This window comes from Somniosus microcephalus, chromosome 8, assembly GCF_052327205.1.
Source record: "Somniosus microcephalus isolate GS21.2 chromosome 8, FLI_Smic_1.0, whole genome shotgun sequence".
NCBI lineage: Eukaryota > Metazoa > Chordata > Chondrichthyes > Squaliformes > Somniosidae > Somniosus > Somniosus microcephalus.
Genome location: NC_140994.1, coordinates 199,328,242 through 199,351,040, shown reverse-complemented (window position 1 = coordinate 199,351,040; position 22,799 = coordinate 199,328,242). Strand labels below are relative to the sequence as shown.

Here is a 22,799-nt window from a genome sequence, read left to right as displayed (position 1 = left end):
AGGGGTGGAGGTGCCTTGCAGATCCCCCTGGAGATGACACACTCTCTTGGATAGACTGCGGTTCTGTAATGCGGCCAGAAATCATTGCTGATGCGGGCAGTGAACTCCACCTTACTGTGCTGTGTTCTTTACACACTCTCGTAGGACTAAATGAATCAGTGGTGCTCAGAAAGCACCATCATTATGTGCAGGCCTTGGATGGACCAAGTCCTGAAAACCAGTATCTGGCCTCCAGCCTACTTTAGACTGCCTCTTACACTTGTTCCTCCTGACTCGTGCTGTGTGCTTCATCCAGTGCTCCCTGTTGTAACTCTAAAAATATCTTCCTCTGGAGTGGATATTCCTGAGCTGATGCTTGCTGTGGGTGGGAGTGTGAAGTGGATGGTCCCTCTGCCCCTGGCACTGTGAGCTGCTGGTTCTTAAGTGGCCCTATGGAAACACAATGGAGAAACCAAATATTGTAACCTGCAAGCCTTTTCTTGGAACACAGTTTCAGCAACCCCCGATATGACGTAGTGGTGCCGGTAGGTTGTCCATTGAGTCAAGTGAAAAAAACATTCCTTGCAGAAAAAGAAAGAGGGAAGAGTGAGTATTAGTTTGAAGATTCAGATTGGCCACCTGCATGAAACTCTCCAATGGGTCCCAGGGAATGGTGGCCCACGTTTCTGCCTATCCCTTCTATTGTATGTTTCCTTGAACTGCAATCACAAGACACAAAGACAATGCTGACTGTTTCCTGAAGCCTGCCAGAGATAGGCAATCTGACACTGTGTGTGCTTCACTAACCAGCAGTGGAAGAACAGGCAACATGCAAGTGGGTATTCAAGGAGTCCTTAAAGGCCGTACCCACCAACAAGGAAAGGGTTTCTGGAAGGGTGAGGTGTGTCCGGCAGGAATATGGGCTACCTTGTGATAGAGAGAGCAAAAGCGTATGTAAAGATAAGAAAGCATCCCAATAAGTATGCAACTGTTTGAGGGGAGCCTGTGTGTGTGTTGCAGGCATGCAATTGTACTGTAGAGAGATAAGTACAAGATTCACTTACCATGGCAAACTTCTTGAAGGTGTTGAATTTCTTCCTCATCTACTGCAGAAACTTAATTTACTTGCTCAGCCACCTCTTCCTAGGCGCCCTCTGTACAACTTGCTGAGGAATATGCCCCTTAGAATTCTCTACCCCAGAGGGCTGTGGAGGCTCAGTCATTGGGTATATTCAAAACAGAAGTCGATAGATTTCTGACTAGTAAGGGCATCAAGGAATATGGCGGTAAGGCCGGTGAATGGAATTGAGGCAGAAGATCAGCCATGATCTCATTGAATGGCGGAGCAGGCTCGAAGGGCCGAATGGCCTACTCCTGCTTCTATTTCTTATGTTCTTATACCCAAAAATAGCACAGTCCTGGTCCGGACCATCATTAGCATCACCGCCAGGGCTTTCTCACTAAAGGAAGCTGTCCTCTTCCCCCTGGGAATTGTTAGACTTTTGTTTGATTTCGTGAAGACTTTCAGCAATACCACAGCAATGGAAGCTTTCCCCCAGAACTGATCGTGCAGACACAGCTTCACGGTGCTGCATCTGCACTTTTTAAGTTCCACAGGTATTTCTGTCCCCTCCACCACGTTCTCAATGTGGGACGCAAATCATGCTGGGCGTGCACATCATATGTTAATGAGGGGTCCTTGGAAAACCCAGGAGGTTCCCTCTAGGTCCTGACAGCATGGAACATGCTGTACAAAGTGCCCCTGCACTGGCAATGCCCCAGGAGTGGAATTCTGCCCCAAGTTGGCTGCGATACAATTATGAAAATTGGCTTACTTGTTGAAAACCTGATCAAGCATAACATTTCTTTCGCAAAGTAGTTCTGCATTTATCTGTATTAGAATTAATACTTTAAAATCTTTTTCTTTAAAAATTATTTTCCTTCTTCCGCCTAGTCAGCCAGTACAGCGGAATATCAAGCATCGTTCTCCATCCAATCTGCAAGACTTCCGCCCTCACCAAAAAGGCAACAGACAAAAGCAGAATACCCTCCTTTTGGAGGCATACCGACCAGTTTCTATCCAACCAATATCTCCTGATCAAACATCTCAGTCCAAGCGTGAGACAAGCCAACAAATAACTGCTATGAATGTGGCCAACCTTTCTTCACAACCAACGCGTCAATCAAGTTTCAACTATGAGCGGCCAAGCGATTTCATTCAATCACAGACTAAGTGCCAACCAAAGTTCAAGTCTCTGACATCTGGGGTCACTACAGCTCCATTTCCTCAGCATTCCCCTGCATTGCAAACAAAAGGCTTTAGTGTTCAGCAGTTGCCTATCTCCTTCCAGCAATCACAGAGGCAAAACGGCCAGCAAATGCCTGCATTATCATCAACATTAAGCTCTCCAATTTCTACTGCATCTTCATCATTTGGCTCTAATAGAGAGTCAACTCCAGCATCTCCACCACCACCCCTTACTCTTCAATCTTCCTTTTGTCCTCAATCTTCTCGTTACACTTCCTCAAAGCATATGTCCTTCCCTTCTTTTACTGAGTCACCTGCAGCCTTTCTCAGTTCTGTGCTCCCGTCCCAATTTGTTTCAGTTCCAAAGAATGAAACGCAGCTGCCTACCAAAGAAATTAAGTAAGTATGAAATTCCCCAAAAATGATCAGTCTGGTAAGATGTAAATTTTCAGTTCAAAATTTTCACTCTAATCTAATGTTTCACAATTTCAATACATTTTTCCATTGTACAGTCCACTTGAAAGTGTGTGATGATATTCAAATACTCAGTTATTGATAACAGAAATAAGAATTGATTTACCCCTTAGTCATTGCAACTGAAATTTTCATTAGTTATAGATATCCCAACAACTTTGGAAAGAAAATTGTCAAGTCACCAAAGCCAACCAGTGATGAACAGATACAAGGCTCAAAAAATGCTGTCATTCAAGACTTGGAAAGAAAACTGCGCTGTAAAAATGGGCTTCTGCACGAGGGACAGCAGGTACAGGAATATGCTGATAAATATTATTTTAAGATTATTATAGATGAGTGCACTTTTTGCTAATTTGCCACTAGCACTATTTCTAAAACACTTTCACTGGAAGTGTAGGGCACACATATGTATTGCCAACATAACAAGGCCATTCCTCTACTTCTGAGGCATTGAGATTAACATTTTGAGAGCAATTCTATATCATCAGCTTCGAACCTATGATTAACTAGGGCCAGGAATCCACTTCATTGTGCCACCTCCGAATTAGAGACCCATAATAACATCAGCTCTTATAGCTGTTATTTCTATAGCTCAAATTCCAATGAAGAATCAGGGCCACACACATAACTTCCTCATTCGTTACAAGAGACAACATTATTTCACCAGGACACATATATTCAAGATTGTTTATTTTTACTTATTCTGTGAACTGAAAGAAATGTTTCAACCTAATTTGGCAGATTTATTGTTTTAATTATCAAATGTGTTACTTCTCTGCCTTTAACTTTATTGCTTCAGATAATGTAAGGGACAAATCTCAACTTCTGAGTGTTGGAAATTCATCAGTGGCCAGAAAATTAAACGTAAACTTGGAGATTTGCTAATAATCTAAAAGCATATTTAAGTTTACACCAGAATACTGCATGGTGATGTAGATAAACTTAAGAAAGGTTTTCAAACTGAAAATCCAACCTGGAGAATTGGCTGGAAGAACTTACTGTGCCATTTGGTGTGAAAGAGCCACATTAGCATGACAAGTTAATTGAGGTAATCTATAATTACATTAATTCACCTCACTCAGACTGGAGGGCTCAATACCTCTCCCAGACAGTTCCTTTGATTATATTATCAACATTAAACAACAATTTTCCCTGCAAATGAGCCAAAACATGGAAACATAGAAACATAGAAGATAGGAGCAGGAGTAGGCCATTCGGCCCCTCGAGCCTGCTCCGCCATTCAACGAGATCATGGCTGATCATCCAAATTCAGTACCCTGTCCCTGCTTTCTCCACATATCCCTTGATCCCTTTAGCTTTAAGAAATATATCCAACTTCATCTTGAATATATTTAATGAATTGGCCTCTACTGCCTTCTGTGGTAGAGAATTCCACAGGTTCACCACTCTCTGGCTGAAGAAATTCCTCCTCATCTCAGTCCTAAATGGCTTACCCCTTATCCTTAGACTGTGAACCCTGGTTCTGGACTCCCTGACCATCGGGAACATCCTTCCTGCATCCAGTCTGTCTAGTCCTGTTAGAATTTTGTAAGTTTCAACGAGATCCCCTCTCATTCTTCTAAACTCCAGCGAGTATAAGGCCAATCGACCCAATCTCTCCTCATACGTCATTCCTGCCATCCCAGGTATCAGTCTGGTGAATCTTCGCTGCACTCCCTCCATGGCAAGAACATCGTTCCTCAGATAAGGCGACCAAAACTGCACACAATACTCAAGGTGTGGTCTCACCAAGGCCCTATACAACTGCAGCAGGACATCCTTGTTCCTGTACTCGAACCCTCTTGCTACGAAGGCCAACATACCATTTGCCTTCTTAACCGCCTGTTGCACCTGCATGCTTACCTTCAGCGACTGGTGCACAAGGACACCCAGGTCTCATTGCACTTCCCCTTCTCCCAATCTATTGCCATTCAGATAATAATCTGCCTTCCTGTTTTTGCCACCAAAGTGGATAACCTCGCATTTATCCATGTTATATTGCATCTGCCATGCTTCTGCCCAATCACCCAACCTGTCCAAATTGTACTGGAGTTTCTCGGCATCCTCCTCACAGCACACACGCCCACCCAGCTTTGTGTCATCTGCAAACTTGGAGATATTACATCTAGTTCCCTCGTCTAGATCATTAATATATATTGTGAATAGCTGGGGTCCTAGGACTGATCCCTGCAGTACCCCACTAGTCACTGCCTGCCACTCGGAAAAAGACCCGTTTATTCCAACTCTTTGCTTCCTGTCTGCCAACCAGTTCTCTATCCAAGTCAATACCTTGCCCCCAATCCCATGTGCCTTAACTTTACACGCTAATCTCTTATGCGGGACCTTATCAAAAGCCTTCTGAAAGTCCAAATACACCACATCCACTGGTTTTCCCTTACCTATTTTACCAGTTACATCCTCAAAAAATTCCAGTAGATTAGTCAAGCACGATTTACCTTTTGTAAATCCATGTTGACTTTGTCCGATCCTCTCATTATTTTCCAAGTGCTCTGCTATTACATCTTTTATAATTGACTCTAGCATTTTCCCCACTACCGATGTCAAGCTTACCAGTCTATAATTCCCCGTTTTCTCTCTACCACCTTTTTTGAATAGTGGGGTAACATTAGCTACCCTCCAATCCATGGGTACTGTTCCAGAGTCTATCGAATTTTGGAAGATGACCAGCAATGCATCTACTATTTCTAGGGCCACTTCCTTAAGTACCCTAGGATGTAGATTATCAGGCCCTGGGGATTTATCGGCCTTCAATCCCATTAATTTCCCCAACACCATCTCCCTACAAATACCGATTTCATTCAGTTCCTCCCTCTCATTAGACCCTATGTTCCCCGACATCTCTGGGAGGTTATTTGTGTCCTCCTTTGTGAAGACAGAACCAAAGTATGTATTTAGTTGGTCTGCCATTTCTTTGTTCCCCATTATAAATTCCCCTGATTCTGACTGCAAGGGACCTACGCTTGACTTCACCAATCTTTTTCTCTTCACATATCTATAAAAAAATTTACAGTCAGTTTTTATGTTCCCTGAAAGCTTACTCACATAATCTATTTTCCCCTTCTTAATTAATCCCTTTGTCCTCCTTTGTTGAATCCTAAACAGCTCCCAATCCTCAGGTTTACAGCTTTTCCTGGCCAATTTATATGTCCTCTCCTTGGATCTTATGCTATCACTAATTTCCCTTGTTAGCCACGGTTGAGTCACCTTTTTTGTTTTATTTTTATACCAAACTGGGATGAACAAATTCTGTAGTTTATCCATGCGATCTTTGAATGTTTGCCATTGCCTATCCACCGTCAACCCTTTGAGTGACATTCCCCAATCAATCCTACCCAACTCGTGCCTCAGACCATCGTAGTTTCCTTTATTTAAATTGAGGACCCTAGTCTCTGAGTCAACTACTTCACTCTCCATCTTAATGAAGAATTCTATCATATTATGATCGCTCCAACCCAAGGGGCCTCGCACAAGATTGCTAATTAATCCTTTCTCATTAGATAATACCCAGTCTAAGATGGCCTGATCTCTAGTTGGTTCCTCGACATATTGGTCCAGGAAACCATCCCGTATACACTCCAGGAATTCCTCCTCCACAGTATTGTTACTAATTTGGTTAGCCCAATCTATATGTAGATTAAAGTCACCCATGATAACTGCTGTGCCCTTATTGCACGCTTCTCTAATTTCCCTTTTAATGCCATCCCCAACCTCCGCATTACTGTTTGGAGGTCTGTATACAACTCCCACTAACGTTTTCTGCCCCTTAGTATTTCTCAATTCTACCCATACAGATTCCACATCATCAGAGCTAATATCCTTCCTTACAATTGTGTTAATCCCCTCTTTAACCAGCAATGCTACCCCACCTCCTTTTCCTTTTTGCCCATCTTTCCTGAATATTGAATACCCCTGGATGTACAGTGTATCTGTAGCAGCCATACAGAAGATTATGGACTGAGTGTAATGTACATGGAAAATGTCGTTTCCAAAGTCTGTACACCACTGCAGCTCCATGCCTTTCTCATTTGGTAGTTTTTTTGTATTTTTTCATGTCATATTGGCACATGCAGTTTATATGGAACACCAAGTTCAAGACTTCATGGCCTAGAAATTCAGTTGTGTTCGCCAGCCGTTAGCGCCATAAGAGGGGTAGATTTCGAGCGCTAGGCACTTAGCGCCCGGGCGCAGGCCGATCTGCGCCTACGCCCAACTTCAGTTGACATTTAGCGCCGGCGCAAAGTGTTTGCGCCCGCTCAGCTGCGCGCGCAGCTTGTGACGTCATTTCGTCGTGCAACGCTGTTTGTGCGCCCCAAACCGGAAATTCAGTGGCGCCCGCCCAATGTGGGCGTGGCGCTGTTAAGAACTGTGAAGTGGAACGCAGCAGAGGCCCTGCGGGCCTCGGGGAGCGCTAATTAAAGGGCACTTAGACTGAACTATAAAGGCCAGCCATTTTGCTGCAATGACTTTAGTGCTTTGGATTTCTGGACAGAGACCAAGGAACAGACCTTACTGATTTGGGACAACATAGGAGGTATTTTTGGCTTCTGGCCAGAGCTTGGAAATTTGACTCATTGTGATTTCACTGTTTGCAAGTTTATTATGGGGGCTGCATGGGGTTCCAACCCTCAGTTCCAGCATTATGTGCGAAGGGCTCGCAGGTGCCGTGTGAGAGGGCCAGCCATGCCTAGATGCAGAGGGGCCATCAGGCGTCGGCAACGTAGGCCTTACCCACTCAGGGAATACCGGCAGCAGGTGTCCTATCTCACCATGACTGCCGCGCATTGTGTTAAGAGGCTGCGCTTCAGAAGGGAGGTGGTTGCAGAGATCTGCCAGCTGCTTCACAGAGATCTGCGTCCACAGCTGATGTGCAGGACGTCTCTGTCGGTGGAAGTGAAGGTCACGGTGGCTCTGAACTTTTATGCAAGCGGATCCTTCCAAGCCGCTGCTGGGGACATAGCGAACATCTCCCAGTTCGCCGTGCATCGCTACATCCGGCAGGTCACCGATGCCCTTTTCGCAAGGAGACACCAATTCATCTCCTTCCCCATGACCCTAGAGAGGCAGGAGTAGCGTGCAGTCGGATTTGCCAGGATCGCCGACTTCCCCATGGTGCAGGGCGCCATTGACTGCACGCACGTGGCTATGCGGGCACCTATCAACAATGCCGAGGATTACCGCAACCGGAAGGGCTACCATTCCCTCAATGTACAGCTGGTGTGTGACCACAGGCAGCGCATCCTAGCTGTCAATGCCCGCTTTCCAGGAAGCAGCCACGATGCATTTATCCTGCGCCAGACTACTGTGGCTGACATGTTCGAGGCACAGCCTCCACCAAGGGGATGGCTTATTGGGGACAAGGGCTACCCTTTGTGTACATGGCTCATGACCCCGCTCCGCGCGCCCAGGACCCCTGCTGAGGAGGCATACAACGAAAGCCATCAAGCCACAAGGAACATCATAGAGCAAACGATTGGCGTCCTCAAGAAACGGTTCCGCTGCCTGGATCGTTCCGGCGGATCTCTACAGTATTCGCCGGATAGAGTCTCCCAGTTCGTCGTCGTTTGCTGCATGCTGCACAACCTGGCTATCCGCAGGACTCAGGCACTGCCACCTCACGTTGGACCACCACCTCAGGAGGATGAGCAGGAGGACCATGAGGAGGAGGAGGAGGAGTACCAGCCCAGGAGGGAGCCACAAGGTCCAAGGGCCGTCCGCCGGCAGCTTATTGAACGACACTTCTAGGCCCCCTGTCAGGGAATGGCTTGTGGCAATGAACGCACCTGAATGCAGCCGCTCCGCAAGCCCTCAGCCGGTTAACGCAACAACCACTTGAAACATGACACCTGGACAAGCTGAATAAATAAAAAGCTTTATTTAACAAACTCCGGGCCCTTCCCACATGAAACAGAAAAACAGACAAGACCCCCAAAAAACAGTCAAAAACATATCTCACTCCCACAACCTGGGGAGGAATAACAAAACTTGTCCATCCAATTGGCCTTCATCCTCGGCCTAACCAAGACAAACCCCCCCATACAGAACACAAACACCCCCATATAAAAAAACAGTTGGCAACACACTCTACTTGGTGTGCCGAGAGGGCGAGTCCTTGTGCAGGCTTCTCCGGCCTCTGCCCGACCTGTTGCTCCGCCTCAACCTGGGCCCTGTGGGTGTTGCAAGGCTGGGGGAAGGCTCCTGAGGGGCACAATGCGTGATGGCAGATGCCCTTGGGGGTCGGCCTAGACGAGGTCCGGCCCTGGAGGGGCCGGCTGCTGACTGCTGTGGCTGGGCAGCATCAGTCTCACCAGCAGCTCGTCGCAGCTTGGCTGGGGGAGTGGCAGTGGCGGCTGCAGCAATGGGGGCAAGCTGGCTGATGCCAGGCGCTCGCTGGTCGCCAGAGACACTGGCACTCGGCCGGGCTGGCACTGCAGCAAGCGCAGCAATCTGGTGAAGGCCAGACCGCTGTGCTGCAGCAGGGCGGCGGGTGCCCTGGCGATGCGTCTGTGACACAGCAATTCTGGCAGAAGTGAGTGCCCGAACTGCCCTGGTCTGTGCCCGCATCAGACCAGCCAGTGTCTGCACGGCACCACTCAGGAACTCTCGACTCGCGTCCTGTGCTGCCGCGAGTTGGTCGACACCCCTGGCCTGTGAGTCCCCGAAATCGGCCACACTATGAGCCAGGGACTCAATGGCCTGAGGCAACTGTCCCACAACCCCCATGAACTCGGTGTGGCGCCGCTCCGAGTCCGCGGACATTTCATCAAGGAGGCGCACCTCCTGGGCGAGGACTGGAGGCCGGACTCTCCCTCTGGGGAGAAGACCGCCGAGCTGCCCGACCCTTCCCGCGTGCCTGGACGCCACTGGGCCCAGCAACTGCCCTCCCCTGCAACACTTCCCCCCTCTGGGGAGAAGGCAGCCGTGCTGCCCGACCCTTCCCGCGTGCCTGGACGCCACTGGGCCCAGGAGCTACACCCCCCTGCAACACTTCCTCCAGGCAAGACGTGTCCCCTCCATTGCCATCCCCTGGCGCGGATGAGGGTTCCCCCGATGTGCCGCCTTCCTCTTGGTCCTCGTCGTCCTCCTCTTCCGAGGGACTGGCACTCTCAGCTTCAGGGACCTCCTCCTCACCAGCTGAAAGCAGGAAGGCACAAGAGTAGCTTTAGAGTGAGGACAGGGCGTCAGCGAGGGAGGCATGAGTGTTGGCATTATGCGCATTGGTGGGACAGTGGCAAAGGATGTAGATCTGAAGCGCAAGGGGAACGAGAGAGGTCCAAACGGTCATGTCCTTACCATTGGGGCCCAGCACAGGGTCGGCATCTCCAATAGCTACGGGGCCAACCACCCGGGCACGCATGAGTCGAGCCACGCGCTCCTCCAGGTCACTGAGCTCCTGGAACTGGACACGGCCTCCCCCGGTGACAGTCCGGCTCTTTAGATTCTGCGCCAGCTTGGCCTGCAAGAGAAAGGACGGCCTCTAAGTACAGTGTGGTGCCCTGTTGTTGTGTGCACTGCCTCCCATGGTCGAATAGCTTGGCCAGTGTGGTGCCCTGTTGTTGTGTGCACTGCCTCCCATGGTCGAATAGCTTGGCCAGTGTGGTGCCCTGTTGTTGTGTGCACTGCCTCCCATGGTCGAATAGCTTGGCCAGTGTGGTGCCCTGTTGTTGTGTGCACTGCCTCCCATGGTCGAATAGCTTGGCCAGTGTGTAAAGTGCAGAAAGTGCTATTGATGATCATGCCAGTGCCATAGCTGCGGGAGGAGGGCTGGCCATTAGGCCTTTGAGGTCCCTTTGCCCATAATGTGAGGTGCACATGCAAGGATGAGGAGGACACTGGAAAGGGTACTCTCCCTGACCAACCGAGTGAGGTCGTTGTACTTCTTGCGGCATTGGTCACCAGTCCTGGGGACATCGCTGTTGGCTGAGACCCTCTGGGCGATTTCCCTCCAGGCTCTCCTGTACTGCCTCCTGGGAGCCTTCTTGCCACTGTCCGGGCACAAGATCTCTCTTTTCTTTTCCAAACCCCTAAGCAGCACCCTCAAAGCATGCTCTGAGAAGCGCTGCGCTCGTTCACGGGCCTTCTGCATGGCTTCAGGCGCTATTTGGGTCCACCAGCAGTGTTCAGGCCTAGCTGCAGGGCTCCACTATCCAGGGCGTGGCAGCAGACCAAGTCGACCCTTCCCCCTTTAAGAGCTGGCCGGCGTCAGGGTGTCTGCTGTCAATCAAAACATGACCGCACCTGCGCTGCGCCCGGCCTCGGCGTTATCAGTCTGCACCGCCGGCTTAGTGCCTAAAGATAGGAGTGCAACGCCAGTTTCAGCGCTCGCCCAAACTCCTTGGCCAAAGCTACTGAATATCGGCGAAGTGGCCTCCACTTTCCGGCGGGCGCTAACTTTAGCGCCCCAAAAGTGGCTACACTGAATTTCTAGGCCCATATATTTCAAGTGAGCCAGTAGTTTGCCTCTAACCACTGGTTTACTGGTTTTCAGGACTTGGTAAAATGTATTGTGTGTACATTCACAATTAGAATCATTTCAAACAGAGCTGGAAATTCATCTTTCTCCAAGACTGCTGAAAATAGCATGAACGTGGACTGAATGACTAGCACAATTGTTACACATTTTCGTGAATGGCTCCCTTACAATGCTAAATATTTTCCCGTGAGGATAAATTTCCTCGCCATTTTCGGGGGAAAGCACTGGAACAATTTTTAGTGAGGAAACCTAGGTTTCAGCTGTTTGCGTACCTTTAAATTGCTTCCCAAGTTCCTCGATCTTTTCGGCCCTTCCCTCAATCTGCCCGCCGAGTATAATCAGCATCTTGGTAAGACATGCAGTAAAGAAATTTGAGAGAGAAATGAAAGAACAAAGCACTGTTGTTATCTTACCTGCTTGTCCCTCAGAGTGCTGCTGAAGAGTGGTTTTAAAAGGCTGCATAGAAATCTCCTGGTGATTCAGCTGCTTACATCTGTTTTACATGGGTTTTACACCAATTCTTGTACCAATGGATATTGGTTACCCCAGAAACATGCATATACATTCCTCTACTAGCGACCACTGCACACTGCGACTTTGTTAAAGAGGCAACAATGGTGTAAATCACATTGAGGAAATTCCAAGCCCCCATGTTTTACAGGCAAGTTAAAAATGTTTTCAGGAAATAAAACGCTTATTTTTAAAACTGGGCAACTAGATTCTGATGATCCTCAATTTAGGAAGTTAGATTTGATTTTAGAATTTAGGAAAAGCAAGAATTACTCAATGCTGAAATACCACAAAAACTTCTCTTCATTCTAGCGATTAACATACGAGGAAAAGATGGCTCGCAGATTACTGGGAGCAGAGGATGCGGCTTCTGTGCTTGAACTTCAAAGGATGGAAAATGAGCAAATTAATCAGGTAATTTAATTATGCCTTTTCCTTACAAATTGGTTTCGATTTTGGTGAGAATATAGAAAGATTTCTGCTTGATGGGATTATCAGAGGAATCTTTCCCAGCTTGATGACCTAAAAAGGCTGATTTGTAAAATTACTGCATGTAGTTTGTTTGTATTTTGTCAATACATGCATTTGCTTTTAATATTCTTAACATATTTTGGCTAATTTATTGACAGGCGTACAAGAAAATCAATTTTAAATATCCTACAATAAAATATGCTTTAAATTAAAAATATATTTTCGTGTAGGAGAGCGTGTGCATGTGCGTGTGTGTGGTGTGCAAGTGTGTGTGAATGTGTGCGAGTGTCTGTGTGTGATATGCGAGCGTGTGGGTGGTTTGCGGCATTTGGGTGGTATGCAAGTGTGTGTGTGTAGTGTGTGTGTAGTGTGTGCAAGTGTGTGTGTCTGAGTGTGCATGTGCAAGTGTGTTTGTGGGTGGTGTGCGAGCGTATGTGTGGTGTGCGAGCGTGTGTGCGTGGTGTGCGAGCGTGTGCGTGGTGTGCGAGCGTGCGGGTGGTGTGCGAGCGTGCGGGTGGTGTGCGACTGTGCGTCGTGTGCAAGCGTGTGTGCGTGGTGTGCGAGCGTGTGCATGGTGTGCGAGCGTGTGCAGGTGGTGTGCGAGTGTGCGAGCGTGCGGGTGGTGTGCGAGCGGTGTGCGAGCATGTGCGTGCGAGCGGTGAGCGAGCGTGTGCGTGGTGTGTGAGCGTGCGTGAGGTGTGCGAGCGTGCGGGTGGTGTGCAAGCGTGCGGGTGGTGTGGGAGCGTGCGTGAGGTGTGCGAGCGTGCGGGTGGTGTGCGACTGTGCGTCGTGTGCAAGCGTGTGTGCGTGGTGTGCGAGTGTGTGTGCATGGTGTGCGAGCGTGTGCGAGTGTGTGCGAGCGTGCGGGTGGTGTGCGAGCGTGTGCGTGCGAGCGTGCGGGTGGTGAGCGAGCGTGTGCGTGGTGTGTGAGCGTGCGTGAGGTGTGCGAGCGTGCGGGTGGTGTGCAAGCGTGCGGGTGGTGTGGGAGCGTGCGTGAGGTGTGCGAGCGGCGGGTGGTGTGCGAGTGTGCGGGTGGTGTGCGAGCGTGCGGTGTGCGAGCGTGTGTGAGGTGTGCGAGCATGCGGGTGCTGTGCGAGCGTGTGTGCGTGGTGTGCGAGCATGCGAGTAGGTGTGCGAGCATGCGTGCGGGTGCTGTGCGAGCATGTGGGTGGTGTGCGAGCGTGCGGGTGGTGTGCGAGCGTGCAGGTGGTGTGCGAACGTGTGTGCATGGTGTGCGAGCGTATGGGGGGTGCGAATGGGTGTGCGTGCTGTGCGAGCGTGCGGGTGGTGTGCGAGCGTGCAGGTGGTGTGCGAGCATGTGGGTGGTGTGCGAATGTGTGTGAGGTGTGCGAGCGCATGCTAGCATGTGGGTGGTGTATGAGTGTATGCGAGCATGTGGGTGGTGTATGAGCATGTGTGAGGTGTGCGAGTGTGTGCGCGGCGTGCGAGTGGTGTGTGAGCATGCGGGTAGTGTGCGAGCATGCGGGTGTTGTGCGAGCGTGCGGGTGGTGTGCGAGTGTGCGGGTGGTGTGTGAGCGTGCGGGTGGTGTGCGAGCGTGCGGGCGGTGTGCGAGCATGCGGGTGGTGTGCGAACGTGTGCGTGGTGTGCGAGCATGCGGGTGGTGTGCGAGCATGCGGCTGGTGTGCGAACATGCGTGCGGGTGGAGTGCGAGTGTGTGTGCATGGTGTGCGAGCATGCAGGTGGTGTGCGAACGTGCGGGTGGTGTGTGCGAACGTGTGTGCATGGTGTGCGAGCGTGCGGGTGGTGTGCAAACGGGCGGGTGGAGTGCGAGTGTGTGTGCGTGGTGTGCGAACGGGCGGGTGGAGGGCGAGTGTGTGAGCATGGTGTGCGAGCGTGCGGGTGGTGTGCGAGCGTGCGTAAGGTGTGCAAGTGTGTGCGCGTGCTGTGCGAGCGTGTGGGTGGTTTGCGAACGTGTGTGCATCGGGTGTGTGAGCGTGCGGGTGGTGTGCCAGCGTGCGGGTGGTGTGCAAGTGTGTGTGGGTGGTGTGCAAGCCGTGCGGGTGGTGTGCGAGCGTGCGTGTGGTGTGCGAGCATGCGTCAGGTGTGTGAGTGTGCGGGTGGTCTGCAAGCGTGTGTTCAAGGTGTGCGAGCGTGCGGGTGGTGTGCGAGCGTGTGGGTGGTGTGCGAGCGTGTGTGAGGTGCGAGCGTGCGGGTGGTGTGCGAGTGTGTGTGCCTGGTGTGCGAGCGTGGCGTGCGTGCGTGCGTCAAGTGTGCAAGCGTGCGGGTGATGCGAGCATGAGGTGTGCAAGCGTGCGGGTGGTGCGAGCGTGCAGGTGGTGTGCGAGATGTGCGAGCGTGTGTGAGGTGCGAGCATGCGGGTGGTGTGTGAGCGTGCGAGTGTGTGCAAGCGTGGCGTGCGAGGTGTGCGAGCGTGCGGGTGGTGTGCAAACGTGCGGGTGGTGTGCGAACGTGCGTCAGGTGTGCGAGCGTGCGAGTGGTGTGTGAGCGTGTGTGCATGGTGTGCGAGCGTGCGGGTGGTGTGCGAGCGTGCGGGTGGTGTGCGAGCACGTGTGCAAGCGTATGTGTGGTGTGTGAGTGTGGGTCAGGTGTGCGAGCCTGTGGGAGGTGTGCGAGTCGTGTGCGAGCGTGTGGTTTGCGGGTGGCGTGCGAGCGTGCGGGTGGTATGTCAGGTGTGCGAGCGTGCGTGTGGTGTGCGAGCGTGCGTGAGGTGTGTGAGCGTGCGGGTGGTGCGAGCGTGCGGGTGGTGCGAGCGTGCGGGTGGTGTGTGAGCGTGTGAGCTGTGTGAGCATGCGGGTGGTGTGCGATCGGCGGGTGGTGTGTGTGCGTGTGCAGGTGGTGTGCAAGCCGTGGAAGGTGTGCGAGCATGCGGGTGGTGTGTGAGCGTGTGTGAGGTGTGCGAGGTGAGCGTGCGGGTGGTGTGCGAGCGTGTGTGCGTGGTGTGCGAGCGTGCGGGTGGTGTGCAATCGTGCGTGAGGTGTGCGGGTGGTGCGAGCGTGTGAGGTGTGCGAGCGTGCGTCAGGTGTGCGAGCGTGCGTCGGGCGTGCGAGTGGTGTGTGTGCGTGGTGTGCGAGCGTGCGGGTGGTGTGCGAGCTTGCAGGTGGTGTGTGAGCACGTGTGCAAGCTGTGCAAGCGTGTGTGTGGTGTGCGAGTGTGGGTCAGGTGTGCAAGCGTGTGAGGTGTGCGGGTGGGTTGCGGGTGGCGTGCGAGCGTGCGGGTGGTATGTCAGGTGTGTGAGCGTGCGGTTGGTGTGCGAGCGTGTGAGGTGCGTCAGGTGTGCGAGCGTGCGAGTGGTGTGTGAGCGTGTGTGCGTGGTGTGCAAGCGTGCGGGTGGTGTGCGAGCACGTGTGCAAGCGTGTGTGTGGTGTGTGAGCGTGGGTCAGGTGTGCAAGCCTGTGGGAGGTGTGCGAGCGTGTGGTTTGCGGGTGGCGTGCGAGCATGCGGGTGGTATGTCAGGTGTGCGAGCGTGCGTGTGGTGTGCGAGCGTGCAGGTGGTGCGAGCGTGCGGGTGGTGCGAGCGTGTGAGGTGTGCGAGCGTACGTCAGGTGTTCGAACGTGCGTCAGGTGTGCGAGCCTGTGGGTGGTGTGCGAGCGTGCGTCAGGTGTGCGAGCGTGCGAGTGGTGTGTGAGCGTGTGTGCGTGGTGTGCGAGCTTGCGGGTGGTGTGTGAGCACATGTGCAAGGTGTGCGAGCGTGTGTGTGGTGTGCGAGCATGGGTCAGGTGTGCAAGCGCGTGAGGTGTGCGAGCGTGCGAGTAGTGTGCGAGCGTGTGCGGGTGGTTTGCGGGTGGCGTGCGAGCGTGCGGGTGGTATGTCAGGTGTGCGAGTGTGCGGTTGGTGTGCGAGCTTGCGTCAGGTGTGCGAGCGTGCGTGTGGTGTGTGAGCGTGTGTGCGTGGTGTGTGAGCGTGCGGATGGTGTGCGAGCGTGCGGGTGGTGTGCGAGCACGTGTGCAAGCGTGTGTGTGGTGTGTGAGCGTGGGTCAGGTGTGCGAGCCTGTGGGAGGTGTGCGAGCGTGCGAGTAGTGTGCGAGCGTGTGGTTTGCGGGTGGCGTGCGAGCGTGCGGGTGGTATGTCAGGTGTGCGAGCGTGCTGTTGGTGTGTGAGCGTGCGGGTGGTGTGCGAGCGTGTGTGGATGGTGCGAGCATGTGTGAGGTGTGCGAGCGTGCGTCAAGTGTGTGGGTGGTGCGAGCGTGTGTGAGGTGTGCGAGCGTGCGGGTGGTGTGCAAGCGTGCGGGTGCTGTGCGAGGTTTGCGAGCGTTTGTGAGGTGCGAGCATGTGGGTTGTGTGCGAGCGTGTGTGAGGTGTGCGAACATTGGGCATGGAGTGCGAGCGTGCGGGTGGTGTGCGAGCGCGTGCGGGTGGTGTGCGAGCGTGGAGTGCGAGCGTGCGGGTGGTGTGCGAGCATGCGTCAGGTGTGTGAGTGTGCGGGTGGTCTGCAAGCGTGTGTTCAAGGTGTGCGTGTGGCGAGCGTGCAGGTGGTGTGCGAGTGTGTGTGCCTGGTGTGCGAGCGTGGCATGCGTGCGTGCGTCAAGTGTGCGAGCGTGCGGGTGATGCGAGCATGAGGTGTGCAAGCGTGCGGGTGGTGCGAGCGTGTGAGGTGTGCGAGTGGTGTGCGAGCGTGCGGGTGGTGTGCGAGCGTGTGTGAGGTGCGAGCATGCAAGTGGTGTGTGAGCATGCGAGTGTGCGAGCGTGGCGTGCGAGGTGTGCGAGCGTGCGGGTGGTGTGAGCGTGTGAGCTGTGTGAGCATGCGGGTGGTGTGCGATCGGCGGGTGGTGTGTGTGCGTGTGCAGGTGGTGTGCAAGCCGTGGAAGGTGTGCGAGCATGCGGGTGGTGTGTGAGCGTGTGTGAGGTGTGCGAGGTGAGCGTGCGGGTGGTGTGCGAGCGTGTGTGCGAGCGTGCGGGTGGTGTGCAATCGTGCGTGAGGTGTGCGAGCGTGCGGGTGGTGCGAGCGTGTGAGGTGTGCGAGCGTGCGTCAGGTGTTCGAACGTGCGTCAGGTGTGCGAGCGTGCGTCGGGTGTGCGAGCATGCGAGTGGTGTGTGAGCGTGTGTGCGTGGTGTGCGAGCGTGCGGGTGGTGTGCGAGCTTGCAGGTGGTGTGTGAGCACGTGTGCAAGCTGTGCAAGCGTGTGTGTGGTGTGCGAGTGTGGGTCAGGTGTGCAAGCGTGTGAGGTGTGCGAGCGTGCGAGTAGTGTGCGAGCGTGTGCGGGTGGGTTGCGGGTGGCGTGCGGGTGGTATGTCAGGTGTGTGAGCGTGCGGTTGGTGTGCGAGCGTGCGAGTGGTGTGCGAGCGTGCGAGTGGTGTGCAAGCGTGCGGGTGGTGTGCGAGCACGTGTGCAAGCGTGTGTGTGGTGTGTGAGCGTGGGTCAGGTGTGCAAGCCTGTGGGAGGTGTGCGAGCGTGTGGTTTGCGGGTGGCGTGCGAGCATGCGGGTGGTATGTCAGGTGTGCGAGCGTGCGTGTGGTGTGCGAGCGTGCAGGTGGTGCGAGCGTGCGGGTGGTGCGAGCGTACGTCAGGTGTTCGAACGTGCGTCAGGTGTGCGAGCCTGTGGGTGGTGTGCGGGCGTGCGAGTGGTGTGTGAGCGTGTGTGCGTGGTGTGCGAGCGTGCGGGTGGTGTGCGAGCGTGTGTGTGGTGTGCGAGCATGGGTCAGGTGTGCAAGCGCGTGAGGTGTGCGAGTAGTGTGCGAGCGTGTGCGGGTGGTTTGCGGGTGGCGTGCGAGCGTGCGGGTGGTATGTCAGGTGTGCGAGTGCGGTTGGTGTGCGAACGTGCGTCAGGTGTGCGAGCGTGCGTGTGGTGTGTGAGCGTGTGCGTGGTGTGTGAGCGTGCGGATGGTGTGCGAGCGTGCGGGTGATGTGCGAGCACGTGTGCAAGCGTGTGTGTGGTGTGTGAGCGTGGGTCAGGTGTGCGAGCCTGTGGGAGGTGTGCGAGCGTGCGAGTAGTGTGCGAGCGTGTGGTTTGCGGGTGGCGTGCGAGCGTGCGGGTGGTATGTCAGGTGTGCGAGCGTGCTGTTGGTGTGCGAGCGTGAGGTGTGTGAGCGTGCGGGTGGTGTGCGAGCGTGTGTGGATGGTGCGAGCATGTGTGAGGTGTGCGAGCGTGCGTGTGGTGTGCAAGCGTGCGGGTGCTGTGCGAGGTTTGCGAGCGTTTGTGAGGTGCGAGCATGTGGGTTGTGTGCGAGCGTGTGTGAGGTGTGCGAACATTGGGCATGGAGTGCGAGCGTGCGGGTGGTGTGCGAGCGCGTGCGGGTGGTGTGCGAGTGCGTGGTGTGCGAGCGTGGAGTGCGAGCGTGCGGGTGGTGTGCGAGCATGCGTCAGGTGTGTGAGTGTGCGGGTGGTCTGCAAGCGTGTGTTCAAGGTGTGCGAGCGTGCGTGTGGCGAGCGTGCGGGTGGTGTGCGAGTGTGTGTGCCTGGTGTGCGAACGTGGCGTGCGTGCGTCAAGTGTGCGGGTGATGCGAGCATGAGGTTTGCAAGCGTGCGGGTGGTACGAGCGTGTGAGGTGTGCGAGTGGTGTGCGAGCGTGTGTGAGGTGCGAGCATGCAAGTGGTGTGTGAGCATGCGAGCGTGGCGTGCGAGGTGTGCGAGTGTGCGGGTGGTGTGCGAGCCGCGGGTGGTGTGCGAGCCACAGGTGGTGTGAGAGCGTGCCGGGGGGGGGGTGCGAGCGTGCTGGGGTGTGTGAGCGTGCGGGTGGTGTGCGAGCGTGCGGGTGGTGAGAGAGCGTGCGGGTGGTGTGCGAGCGTGCGGGTGGTGAGAGAGCGTGCGGGTGGTGTGCGAGCGTGCGGGTGGTGTGCGAGCCGTGGGTGGTGTGCGAGCGTACGGGTGGTGTGAGAGCGTGCGGGTGGTGTGCGAGCCGCGGGTGGTGTGAGAGCGTGCGGGTGGTGTGCGAGCGTGCAGGTGGTGTGCGAGCCGCGGGTGGTGTGAGAGCGTGCGGGTGGTGTGCGAGCGTGCGGGTGGTGTGCGAGCGTGCGGGTGGTGTGCGAGCGTGCGGGTGGTGTGAGAGCGTGCGGGTGGTGTGCGAGCGTGCGGATGGTGTGCGACCCGCGGGTGGTGTGCGAGCCGCGGGTGGCGTGCGAGCGTGCGGGTGGCGTGCGAGTGGTGTGCGAGCGTGCGGGTGGTGTGCGAGCGTGCCGGGCGGGGTGCGAGCGTGGCGTGGTATGTGAGTGTGCCGGGGGTATGCGAGCGTGCCAGGGTTTGCGAGCATGCCAGGGTTGTGCGAGCGTGTGGGTGGTGTGCGAGCGTGCGGGTGGTGTGCGGGTGGTGTGCGAGCCGCGGGTGGTGTGAGAGCGTGCGGGTGGTGTGCGAGCCACAGGGGGGGGTGCGAGCGTGCCGGGGGGTGTGCGAGCGGCCGGCGGTGTGCGAGTGTGCAGGTGGTGTGCGAGCGGCCGGTGGCGTGCGAGCCTGCGGGTGGTGTGTGAGTGTGGGGGTGGTGTGCGAGCGTGTGTGCGTGGTGTGCTAGCGTGTGGGAGTAGTGCGAGCGTGTGTGTGGTGTGCGAGCGTGTGTGCGTGGTGTGTGAGCGTGAGGTGTGCGAGCATGCAGGTGGTGTGCGATCGGCGGGTGGTGTGAGAGCGTGCGGGTGGTGTGCGAGCCGCGGGTGGTGTGCGAGCGTGCGGGTGGTGTGAGAGCGTGCGGGTGGTGTGAGAGTGTGCGGGTGGTGTGCAACCGTGTGATGTGTGCGAGCATGCAGGTGGTGTGCGATCAGCGGGTGATGTGAGAGCGTGCGGGTGGTGTGAGCGTGCGGGTGGTGTGCGGGTGGTGTGAGAGCGTGCGGGTGGTGTGCGAGCCTGCGGGTGGTGTGCGATCGGCGGGTGGTGTGAGAGCGTGCGGGTGGTGTGCGAGCGTGCGGGTGGTGTGCGAGCGTGCGAGTGGTGTGACAGCGTGCGGGTGGTGTGAGAGCGTGCGGGTGGTGTGAGAGCCGCGGGTGGTGTGCGAGCGTGCGGGCGGTGTGCGGGCGGTGTGCGAGCCGCGGGTGGTGTGCGAGCCACGGGTGGTGTGCGAGCGTGTGGGTGGTGTGCGAGCGTGCGGGTGGTGTGAGCGTGCGGGTGGTGTGCGAGCGTGCGGGTGGTGTGAGAGCGTGCGGGTGGTGTGCGAGCCGCGGGTGGTGTGAGAGCGTGCGGGTGGTGTGCGAGCCACGGGTGGTGTACGAGCGTGCGGGTGGTGTGCGAGCGTGCGGGTGGTGTGCGAGCCGCGGGTGGTGTGCGAGCGTGCGGGTGGTGTGCGAGCGTGCGGGTGGTGTGAGAGCGTGCGGGTGGTGTGAGAGCGTGCGGGTGGTGTGCGAGCCACGGGGTGTGTGCGAGCGTGCCGGGGGGTGTGCGAGCATGCGGGTGGTGTGAGAGCGTGTGGGTGGTGTGCGAGCGTGCCGGGGGGTGTGCGAGCGTGCCGGGGGGTGTGCGAGCGTGCGGGTGGTGTGCGAGCGTGCGGGTGGTGTGCGAGCGTGCGAGTGGTGTGAGAGCGTGCGGGTGGTGTGCGAGCGTGCCGGGGGGGTGCGAACGTGGCGTGGTATGTGAGTGTGCCGGGGGTATGCGAGCGTGCCGGGGGTTGCGAGCATGCCAGGGTTGTGCGAGCGTGCGGGTGGTGTGCGAGCTGCGGGTGGTGTGCGAGCGGCCGGTGGTGTGAGAACGTGTAGGTGGTGTGCGAGCGGCCGGTGGTGTGCGAGCCTGCGGGTGGTGTGTGAGTGTGGGGGTGGTGTGCGAGCGTGTGATGTGTGCGAGCATGCAGGTGGTGTGCGATCGGCGGGTGGTGTGCGAGCGTGCAGGTGATGAGTGTGCAGCTGGTGTGCGAATGTGTGCGGGTGGTGTGCGAGCGTGCGGGTCATGTGCGAGCGTGCGGGAATTGCGCGAATGTGCGGGTGCTGTGCGAGCCTGTGGGTGGTGTGCGAGCGTGTGTGGGTGGTGTGCAAGCGTGGGGGAGGTGTGCTAGTGTGCAGGTGGTGTGCGAGCCGCGTGCGAACGTGCGGGTCATGTGCGAGTGTGTGGGAATTGTGCGAGTGTGCGGGTGCTGTGCGAGCCTGCGGGTGGTGTGAGAGCGTGCCAGGGGGTGTGTGAGCGTGTGCGGGTGGTGTGAGAGCGTGCCAGGGGGTGTGCGAGCGTGCGGGTGGGGTCGGCAGTCCTGTCAATGAAAGTAGGGGATTATGACATGACCCAAAACTCAACTGAGATCCATGTTCACCTCCCTCCAGCTGCTATTACTTGATCTCTTGCTCACACTGTTTGTTGGAGCACAGTGCAGCAGCCCAACAGGACAAGCCCCAGGCCACCAAAGTACATCTCCCATCAGCCAATCACGCAGCAACATTGCCAGAGCAATGCAGAGAGCAGGCCATTCCAGCAGAAGGGGGAAAGCTGCTGTGAGGTTGCAACGGTCGTACGAGAGGAGTAATTGAGGAGAAACTAAAAGTTTCATTTTCTTTTCTTCGTAAACAGTATTTTGTCGCAGCTTTAATAGTTCTCACCTGAGTCAGCAAAAAGAGGTACTTTTCCTTTAGCACAAGTCAATCAAAATGATAAGTTTAGTTATTTTTAATGATCAAAACTAACTCAAGTTGTAGTTCATGAAAGACAGTAATGTGACAAACTTGCAATCTAAAACAGTTCTTCAAGGGTTAGTTGCACCATTTGATGTGCTAAACATATGGCGGCATAACTCTTGGGTTGACAGCAAGCTTCTTCAACTTCTCCAGCACTCTTCCCACCAGCTTTCTCAGCCCCAACCTACACAAACTTCAAATCATTCAGATCTCCACCAATCCACATCCTATCCTGTGCTAAACCCTGCTCACGCTTCTCTCCTATTCTCACCAACATCTGCTGGCTCCCTGTTTCCCACACATTGATTTCAAAATTTTCATCTTCATTTAAAAATCTCTCCTTGGCTTTGCACTACCATAGCTCTGTATCCCGCTGGAGCTCAATGTCTAGCACATCTTCTGCTTTTCTGACTGCACACACCATTAGGAGCAGAGACATCACCCACTATTCCCCTGCACTTATGTGATTCTCTCCTTAAACCCTTCTGCTTTTCTGTATCTTTCCTCACTTTCAAGAGGCTCCTCAAAATGTATCTTTTCAACCACACTTTCAGTCACCTCCTCTGTGATAAATTCATTAAGTGGAACAAGGACTCAAAGAGGCGATATCGTAGAATTAACACGAGTACTTTATTAACAACTGGGAAACATGTTTACAGACAGCCTGCATCAGCATCCTGGCATTCCACCTTGTGCTGACCTATACAGGAAGCAAACCTCTGACCTTAACAGGAAGTAAACCTCTGACCTTAGTAGCAGCATTGGCTACAGCACCACCTGGTGGATAACCTTAATCATAACATCCCAGATTACTATATCCCTCCCCCCTTAAGATGTCAGTATGAATTTCTTAACAAACAACCATTCCTGAGGGTCACATAAGGAGTCTCCATTCATCATGTTCCATACTTGATGAATCTAACAGTTCAGTATCAATCTCTCTGGTGGCTTGCGAGCCCTTTGTGAATGTCTAACAGTAAAGTCCCTGCTAGTTTGTGGTGAAGCCACCAGCTGCTCCTGAGCAGTGCTCAGAGTATCTGACTCTGCAACAATGGTTTCCTCTTGACGGATAGTGTAGTGTATGTGCCTTTAAGTCAGAACTACTTTTACAGCTCCTGTATACTGTAGTACCAGCA

General features: G+C 54.8%; 1 protein-coding gene across 8 annotated transcripts in view; it reads left to right on the top strand.

Moving 5' to 3' along the window:
• LOC147114040 (myotilin-like) overlaps nt 1-22,799 on the top strand; it is a 153,814-nt gene that overhangs the window by 94,770 nt on the left and 36,245 nt on the right. For 5 of the 8 annotated variants that reach the window (XM_085995575.1, XM_085995572.1, XM_085995574.1 and 2 more), the window contains 3 exons: nt 1,934-2,626; nt 2,840-2,990; nt 12,015-12,116. In XM_085995575.1, the coding sequence (XP_085851701.1) occupies nt 1,934-2,626; nt 2,840-2,990; nt 12,015-12,116 (946 nt within the window). Of the gene's footprint in view, nt 1-1,933; nt 2,627-2,839; nt 2,991-12,014; nt 12,117-22,799 lie in introns of those variants that run through there. The other 3 variants (XM_085995577.1, XM_085995580.1, XM_085995579.1) reach the window with 3 other exon arrangements.